The sequence below is a fragment of the Colobus angolensis genome, unplaced genomic scaffold (genome assembly GCF_000951035.1).
Source record: "Colobus angolensis palliatus isolate OR3802 unplaced genomic scaffold, Cang.pa_1.0 Scaffold73, whole genome shotgun sequence".
NCBI classification, from domain to species: domain Eukaryota; kingdom Metazoa; phylum Chordata; class Mammalia; order Primates; family Cercopithecidae; genus Colobus; species Colobus angolensis.
The window spans coordinates 12,011,815-12,021,753 of record NW_012121043.1 but is presented as its reverse complement, the minus strand read 5'-3'; the positions used below and the strand labels follow the sequence as shown (position 1 = coordinate 12,021,753).

Genomic DNA, 9,939 nt, shown 5'->3' with positions numbered 1-9,939 from the left:
ATTCTAAGTTTTTTCTGATTTTCAAATCTAATATTTAGAAGTAAAATGGTCAAATCACTTTATACAGTAACTTTTTACTCCACATTTAAAACTTTATTTATATTTATTATTTTTACAGTATCTTTGATAATTCTATAGACATAGATATTACCCACTACATTTAGGTATGAAAGATTAAAATGACCTTATTAGTATCACAACATTAACGGTGAAGCTAAAATTAATAGCACAGGTTTTCTCCTTTCCCAACCAATAACTTAGCTGATTGATTCAGCTATTTTTTAAAGGCAGTATTTTTCAAAGGCAGTAACTTTCATGATTAGTAACGGTGTTTTTGCTGATTTGTTTTAAAGAAATGTGTGTCTTCCACCTTCTATATTTTGTTTTTGTTTAACTTTTGGAGATCTATTCAATTGCATTGAATTTAGTTTTGAAGTTTTCCAAGAATATTTATTTGTTATTATTTACATGGTCTTTTTTTCTATAACCATAATAATTTACTAAAAGGTTATTAGAATTAGGATTAATATTAATATGTTGTTAGAAATTAATACAGTTCAGAAGAATACTTATGTAAGGAAGTTATACTTTTATTTAATAATAGTTTAAGAAAAATTAACAAGTTTGCCAATTTATAAAACCAAAAACTCTATTTTCAGCTTTTAATTAGGCTACAGGGAGATGTCTAATATTTGAGGTTTCTCTTAATATGAAAGACACATGAGATGAAATTAAATTGGATAGTCTTTGAAAGGATTCTAAATTTTTTCTGATTTTCAAATCTAATATTTAGAAGTAAAATGGTAATTCATTCAAGTCAACAGTGGAGGTGAAAACATAACCCACTTTCCCTTGAATCAAAAGATATTTACAGTAGCATGCTTGCTGCTGCAGAGTCTTTTGTGATTGCCACTCTAATTACATGTTTTTCACATCAAAGTCTTCAAAAGTAATATAGGTACAAATTGACTCAATAAATATTTATTGGGTAAAGGAATTCAAGAAGGTTTCTGTGTATGGAAAAAATGTATGTAAAATACAAGTGATATCTTTGTTAGATATTTTCTACTTCAGCTGAATACAGAGCAGCCTGTCTCCCTATATTACTGGATCTTATCTTGAAATTATAGGCACCAAGCAAATGATGCTATAGGGAATGTGTAGCACTAACATTTTAATTAAAATACAAAATGATAATCTGCATCGGGGTAGAGTTAAGGATTTGATGAGTTCCAATTATATTAGTAATAACATTTTCATTTGATAACCAGATAACTGGATAATTAAAAACACGTAATTAAAGCAAAGTCAAATCCTAATTTATAAAGGCAATGAATACAAAAGAGCATAGTAAAACCCCATTAAAAAGTAGTTGCTGCACCATTATGAATGAGATACATTTTTATCAATATCTTATAAAGCAAATAGAGGTTGAATCCTGCCATATGTTTATGTGTTAAAATACTAGAAGACCATATGATAAGGTCCCAAATTATAAACACAATGCAAAATCCCCAGGAGTTGTTTTTGTCAAGCCAAAGCCATTGTGAATAGACGTAGGATGAAGCACAATGTTGGAAGATGATGAAGAATCACTGTACAAAGCTTCAAAGATTGAGGTCAGAATCTAGCTTAGTAACTCAGAAACAATTAATTGCAGAGTGCAGGTATATTATATTTTTGTTACCTACATTGTTACTGCATTTCTCATCTGAAATAGGCAGATTCTAAATGATTCTGAAAGTAGGCAGAATCATTTAAATGTAGTCCAATTTGGAGCCCAGTATGAAGGGTAGTGGGGATGAAGGTACTGTGGTTTTTGAGAGAGGAAAGGCCCAAATGTGCATTAACAATCACGAAGAAAGGGACTGGTTCAAGCAGGAGCCTTTATCCAAGAGTTCAAGGTCAGATGGGAATTGAATTTTCTCTGGCTTTGATTGGCAAGGGTCGAAGAAATCTGCTCAGCTGAGAAAACAGCACATGGCCTAATTATATCCACAACACAGGGATTTTTCAGTCCTCTCTTTAAAAACGAACTCTTCTTTGCATCTATGAAGCAACGTGAATCCTATCATTAACACTTCTTTCTTTGTTGCTGACAAAAATTAACTCCTAAACCCACCAACAGAGCTTGAAATGTCACAGTTCCCTTTAGAGGGACACAGACCTCTTCCTCCTCCTGGAAAAATCTTCTGCATGAATGAAGGTGGAGAGAGCCTTAGTGAGGTGACTATCTGATGTCTCAGTGCTACTCCCAAAGTCATAGTTTTTCAGGCAAGGGCACAAGCAGTGGACAATAGCCCGGCGGATGTAGCTGTCGAAGATATAGTAAATGAAAGGGTTGACACAGCTGTTGGCAAATGCCAAGGGTCCACTCACCTCCATACCAAGCTGAAGAATGGCTGAGGGAAAATAGCGTTCTTGCTGCAACCCAGAGACAATGGCCAGGAGCTTGAAAGTATTGAAGGGCAACCAGGAGACAAGAAAGGCTGCCACGACGATAAAGATGATCTTTATAGATTTCTTCAGCTTTTTGTTGTGCTTTCCCGACTGCTGGTAATGGGCACACAGCTTCCTTGCAATGCAACAGTAGCAGGTCACAATGCTCAACAAAGGGACAAAAAAGGTGAAAATTAAGGCCACCAGGGACCATATGAGTTTAACTGGAGTTGCCTTTTTCTCTGCACAGTATGGCTTATCATCAATCAGCGTGAGCTCCCTGGACAGAAGAGTAGGCAACCCCAGCAGGCAGGAGATAAACCAGATGCTGGCACAGACTACATATGCACAGTCTGTCCTTCTGAATTTCCTGGATACGACTGGGCACACAATGGCCAGGTAGCGGTCAACACTCATGCAAGTGAGCAGGAAGACACTGCAGTGCATATTGACGGAGATCATGTAGGAGCTCCCTTTGCACAGGAAGGAGCCCGTTCTCCACAGTCCTAAAGATGCTTCTTTATCCACCCAGAGAGGCAACGTGACAAGGAAAATGAAGTCAGAGGCAGCCAGATTGATGATAAAGATGTCGATCAGTCTTCGGCTGCCGGGTTTGAAATGCAACGCTCCCATGAGAATAAGGTTCCCCAGCACTCCAGTCAGGAACACAGCTGTGTAAAAGACTGGAAGGAAGACAGAGGTGTAAGGAACATGGGAGTGGGTCTCCCTGATGTCAGGGTTTGGACTTGTAGCATAGTAATAATCCAAATAAACTGAAGTTTCTTCTGGGTCCATCACCAAAGAGCAGATGCCAAATCTGATGAGTTTCCTCACCTATGATGTTTCTGTGTAAATATTAGAAACCTCAAGGGAGTTTCTTTTATACAGTACCTGCCTCTCTCTCTATTTTTTCCCCTCCCTTTAAAGATCTTGGACAAACATGAAAGTCGAGATTAAGAAATGCAGTTTCTGCCAATCCTCAGAAAGGGCCCACAAGGTGCACCACTCTGATTGGTGTTGGTTGGTTGTGGTTGTGGTTTTTTTTTTATTTGCATTTGCTCGTGAAACTGAGATGCTTTTTGAGTTCTTTTTTCAAGATATTCAATTTATTTCTTTAAGGCCAGTAATTAAGAATTGAATTAACTTGATTTTTTCACTTCCTTTAAAGACGTCCATTGCTTTTGACACTGGAATTTATTTTGATCTAGCCTTCTGTTTCACATAGAAGATACTGTTCTACTTTTAGAACTGTAAGGCAATGATGATGCATTCTTTTTATTTACTTTGTTGGTGAAATAGGAAGAAAACTAGTCTTTCATTGTGTAAAGAGTGAATGAAAATTTTCCCAGATCATACCAGTCTACAACTAGGTCAAACAACATGATTCCAATTAGGGCATGAGAATCTCCCCATCCATTTGGCTCTTTCATTTCACATGTAATCAATTCTGTTTCATAAGTTTTTAAAAATCCCCCAAAGACTGGGACCACATTTTGTGCTCTTATTATTATTATTTTAAAATTTCCACTACAACTAGCATAGCATCTTGCACATAGTTGGTGCTTTGGAAATGGTAGTTTATTAGGTTTGATTGAGAACATTCTTTTTGTTATCCAGCATAACTAGCAGAAATGAATTCACTGGGGTCTAATTTCAGGTATTGTTGTTATTTATGTAACTTACAAACACAGGTTTAAAAATCTCAAATTGCTATTTTTACCCTCCTATCTGCTATTGTAATTCAACCAGTGAAGTTCCCTTTTGTTAAGAGTTAACATCATTGATTTGGAGATTTTCTTCCTATTAACCCTTAAATACGCTTCATCAGACTCTGGATCCCCTCTGATCTTCTCTTCATTATACCACACCTGTGTAGCAGTGATTTTTTTTAGCTTCTGAGCCATGGCCTTCTGGTACCTCCACACATGAGTGAACATCACTTTTGGAATTGCTGATTACTGATCTGGCAACAGATAGACCTATAAGTGACATCATAATGGAGGTACCAGCATGGACACTATTAAAGGGAAGATTTTTTGGTACATTTAAAACACTTGGGGAACAGGCTAAAACAGAAAGAATTCTATCACATTTTTCTCTCATATGTTTCCTTTTATATTATGATGACCATAGTAAAATGTAACACATTTTGAAGCGGGCTCCATTTATTTCAGTTCTTTACTGGCCAAAGTGACTCAAGGCTCTCTTGCACTCTCCTTCTCTCCTATCTGATTTAATCTTCAGAATTCTAGTTTCAGGTTGATATTGCTATTCATAGAAAAATGTATGTTTGTGGATGAAAATATAGTCATTAAACATTTGAAGTCCTTTCTTAAGTTGTTTTTTCATTTGTTTGTTTGTTTAATTTTTGAGACAGGGTCTCACTAGGGTGTCACTTTGTCACCCAGGCTGGAGTTTAGTGTTTTGAACACAGCTCACTGCCAGGCCCATGCAATCCTCCCACCTCAACCTCCTGAGTAGCTAAGACTACAGGCATGCATCACCATGCCGGACTAATTTTTGCATTTTTTGTAGAGATGGGTTTTCACCATGTTGCCCATGCTGGTCAGGAACTCCTGAGCTCAAGCGATCTACCCGCCTTGGCTTCCCAAAATGCTGGGATTACAGGCATGGGTCACCAAGCCTAGCCCTGCTGAATTGTTATTTCTTCAGTAATTAGTATATTAAAAAGAATCATCCCGCCGGTTGCACTTCCTCCTTCCCTCTTCCTCCTGATACGGTATAGTGTCACCTGAGTCTTAGGCAAGTAAGCTGAGGTCAGGGAAGGATGAAGGCTCCTCTGACCTGGGACAGTCCCAGAAGTCACTCTGGAGTTGATTTGTGGGCCTGAGCCTGCCTTCTCCTGTGTCCCTGGCTGCTGTGCGCAATTCATTTAATTTCATGGAGGGCATATTCTTTACTAAATATAGACTACAGATCAGAGAAACTAATTAACCGCTTTGACATTTCTGGGACAGAAATCTTTCCCACTGGGTAAGCTTTAATTATTTAATAGAATCATTCATTTTGTCAAAAATTGGAGTAGGACAATATTTACTTGAAAAAGATTAATAGGGTAATATAGAATATTTAAACACATCATCTATATCTGTGTGCCTGTGTGTTAAAGTACTAATCATGTATATTCTTTAGGTGTACTAAAATTTTAATATTAGAATGTTGTACCCTAGAACCATAAGTTCTTTTGGCATTTGAGAAAATAAGGTTGATTCTGGGTCTAAGGTTTTTCTACCTTTTTTTTTAATCCTTTGATATGTCTCAAGAATTCTACCTAAAGATATTATAAAATGGAAAAAGAGTTCATGCTCATACTGTAGAGGAAAATATTTGGCTGCACATTCATTCTGTATCCCTCACATTTTTTTTTTCAAATTTCAAAAGTTGCTGGACTGCTGATGTAAACTATCTCAAATCCAATTTCCTCAGCAAACTATTGAAGTAGTTGTAGATAAAATCGTTTGCTTTATCATATATGGCCACTTTGAAGTATGATATTTAATGGTAGAATGCTACAGTGTGAGAATACCCACCGTCGATCAACAGTATCTTGGTACCCAAATCAGAAAACAAATTAAATGTTTTAAGCCAAAAACGGACACATAGCATAGTACCAGTCTTTTAGTGCCTCAGAGTGCAATGCTAGTACAAGACAGAATCCACAATAAAGCTGGTTAAAGTGGGGTTGTAAATAAGCTGGTACAACGGTCAATTTTAGGACTTTGAGTGTTCTTTCAAATAAACATGAAGGTACTAACAGTAAAATAGACACCTACACATAGATCAAAACACAAAAACAACACTGGGTTCCATAAACATACGAAAAGTCAGTGTAAACAGAGTGATGGCAAAAACAAAAAAAATAGAATAAGATGTAAGTATTAGTAACTGAATTAGAGCATATATGCCATTTCTCAGAAAATAACGCTCAACTTTCCTCCCTGACTCCTGGCAGAAATAACTGCTTCTTCCTTTGTATTTCCTAAGAACTTTAAAAATACTGGTTACAAAGTACTTGTCTCATTTCACACTGTTAGTTGTCTTTGTATCTGACCCGGCAGCCGATAATGAGCAACCTGAAGGCAGAGTCCATTAGTTATCTCTGGACTGGCCTCCAGCATACAGAAGTTACCCAACTGAAGTTCTTTTTGGACTCTTAAAAAAGCCATTGTTTTGAATCTGTGAACGTCAGATAGTATTACCCAGATTACAGTCATCAAGGACACCTGCTAAGCTGTAGATTGCCAAACCCTATTCTAGATGTCTTCAGTCAGAATCACTGGGGAAGAAGTCTAGGACTTTGTATTTAACAAGCATTCAAGGTGATTCTTACACACACTAAAGCACTAAAGTTTAGAATCACTGTTCTAATTCACATAAGTTAATCAACATTATATATTATGTTTTGTTATTATTTTGACTAATTTTTAAAAAAGACTTAAAAGTTACCTCAAAATTTGAAATTTGTGGAAGTCTTTTAGTCTGAATATCACAAAATTTGAAGAATTAATTTAGATTTCTAGGCCCTACTTATTCCATGTTCCAATTCCTGAGTTATGCTCAGAACTGGTTCAGGTGTTGAAGATGAAGACAGAGAAAGGTTTTCTCTACTGAAACGTCTGCTCAAGTGGATCTATTATTATTTGCTGTGGCTTGCAGCCTCTGCTTCACCAGCAGGCTGAAGATTTAATAATAGAGCCACCCCAATTAGGCTTATTGAACTTATGATTCTATTAGTTCGGCCTCTTCCCTGTCAACCACCATATCAGGTGGAGACTCATCAGATTACATGCATATAGCACAGAAGAAAGAAATCCCTGGATACAAAGCCTTTGACTCACACATGCTCTGCTGATATGTCCCAGAATAAATGGCAAAGAACGTGAAGCAACTAATTATTTCTCATTAATCTTATCAAACAGTGTCATTATATATTCACATGTTAGATACATTATCTTGTCCATTTCTTACAAGTATCATAAAGTGCAAAGTCAAATGGTTAAGTTTAAGAAAACTGATTATACTGTTTATACTCTAGGAGTTTATTTTTATTTTTAAATTCTCAGTTACTTGGAGAATTTAGTGCTATATAATTTAATATCACATCATGCCAAATTAAGGGGCATGTATTCACTATTAGGAGGGCCCCCACTTAATTTACTGGGTTATTTCCCTTGGTAACTAATACTTAGGGATAGAAATGATGTTACTATTCTAGGAATATATACTTTAGGTTTCTTCATAATAGTAGATTTAATCTGAATTTAGGTTGTGCATAACAAATTTTATGTTTATTTATGTTGGTGTCCTTGGCATCCAGCAGAGTGTCTGGCAAGCAATAGATAGTCAATAAATGATTGTAGATCTGGGATGAATCATGCTTGAATTCTGAGTTATTTCCGAAGAGTAGGGACTTTTCACAAACTTCTTAGCTTCCATTTTCTATTCAATCCTGGGATTGTCACATCATAAACTAATATGAAGAGATGTTTCTAAGTTAATGCAGCATATTTTTTTGTCAACTTATGCTAATGTTTTCACTTAGCACATCTTGTTGAATCAGAAGCAACTTGCAAACGAATAAATGTGAAAAATATCACTATCAGGGACTCACATGATGGATAGTGATGAGAAGAGGACTCCCTCAATGAAGACTCTTAAGTTTATTAATAATTAAATTAATTTATTATATTAGTTTCTTATCTGCAATAAAGATTTTTTTAAAAGATATTTTTGGGAGGTCCACAATTCATACTCATAACTCTATACTAATAAACGTCAATTAGAAGAAATCAAAAAAGTTTCCTTCTATAATTTTACCTTCATAATTACTGTTAATCTTTGAAATAGCAAGGGCTTTTTTTCGATATCATTTCTAATCAGAACGCACATAGTCTTCCTCCTTTTCCTTTGCAAACTACAATTGCCACTATCTCTGCTTCTAGTACATTGCCTAGGCTTGAGGTATAGGGTATATAAATTCTGCAATGAAACTCTAATGCTGTGGATCTATGAAAAACTGTATTTTGTAGTTGCATTATTCTTCTTCCAGTGGAATTACAAACTGTAAAATTAAAGAGTGTAAAATTGTAAAGTGAAATTAATGATCATTAGTACAACTGTTTTACTAACGAGGACCCTGGGGTCCATAAAGGGATCATTAACCAAAGATCCATTGATAATTTTTAAATAAAGGATAATTTAAACTTAAACTCCGCATTTACATATGGCTCATTCGCTGTCTTTCAGAAGCATGGGCATCTAAAAATTACAGTTTTTTTTTACTACATGTGGCACTTTACTGGAACTGCTAAAAAAAAAAAAGATATTTTAGATGCATTTTTCTATTTGCCTTGATCTTGATTCTGTTATTGTTCTACAGTGAATGGGTGCAAGGAAATTCAAAGATAGGTACATTTTTAAAAATGGTTTTTGATTGGAACCCAGAATTGTATATATTCCCATTTTCTTCCTTTCTGAAGTTCATAAGGAAAACAACCAGGAAAAAAATTACATGAAAAAACATAATGTAAATATATCTTATAATGTAGATATAACTTTTAATTCCTAAAAATGTGCAATTAAAAATAAAATAATATGAAATGTATTAGGGAATTTGGTATTGATGGAAATTCTAGTGTAAAGGGTTGTTTCATAAGTACATAGTGAAAACAAGTTACAACATCTGAGTATCTAGATTTTCAGTTATCGGTTTGATTTTAAATGCGCTATAACTATAATGCCTTCCTGTTGAAACTAGAACCATCTTTAATAAGTTAAGCTAGATGCCTCATTTAACTTTGCTTTTAAACCTAAATTCCATAATCTCCACATGGTTGCACAAAATCATCTTTCATCTTTGTGAAAATATGAGGCTAGCTACCGTTTCTCAAACAGCAGAGTAAGAAGCAGAAGTAGAAATTTAGCTCCATTAATTAATTAAGGATTTATTTTACCTACTCATACAACAAACAAGCATAAACAGAAATTAGGAAACACCAAAGATGCAGCGATAAACCAGAAATACGGTTGTGTGGTTGGTGAAACTGGGTGTAAAGAGGCCGTTCAGGTCCTCTCTCAGGGTGATCGAAACCACAAACACGTAGACACCTCCAGGTTCACACTAGATTGGTCAGTGAAACGCGTCCTGAGTGTTTTCTAGGCATTCTGAAGACTTGAAGCGTGCAAGTATCATCCTCCTTTGCAGGTCTTCCCAGAATATCCACTTTCTGAGTCATGACGACTTGTGTATGATATGAACCCAGGCCTGGGAATCTACTGAGCAGGGCTAAATACTAGCCCTGGCAAATCTTTCCTAGTCATTTGGTGGTCAGTCCAGAGCTTCTCAAACCTGCTGAAGCGAGCAGGAACACCTAGCTCTATAAATGGCTTATCTCCATTTAGGGGTAGCCTCTAGGGTTAATCCAGGAGCTTTAAAAGCTGTTTGTCTTTTTCGTCCTTTTTTCCCGGTCGCTGCTCGCT

General features: G+C 35.9%; 1 protein-coding gene across 1 annotated transcript; it reads right to left on the bottom strand.

The window, feature by feature from the left end:
* Positions 1 to 2,123: 2,123 nt before the first annotated feature.
* GPR15 (G protein-coupled receptor 15) lies at positions 2,124 to 3,363 on the bottom strand. The gene has a single exon (XM_011927646.1). It carries the CDS (start codon positions 3,232 to 3,234, stop codon positions 2,152 to 2,154), a length of 1,083 nt encoding a protein of 360 aa, XP_011783036.1. The 5' UTR covers positions 3,235 to 3,363; the 3' UTR covers positions 2,124 to 2,151.
* Positions 3,364 to 9,939: the final 6,576 nt, after the last annotated feature.

Bases quoted from the DNA above. Each gene is read 5' to 3' on its own strand.
- GPR15 (XM_011927646.1), bottom strand. From the start codon at position 3,234: ATGGACCCAGAAGAAACTTCAGTTTATTTGGATTATTACTATGCTACA.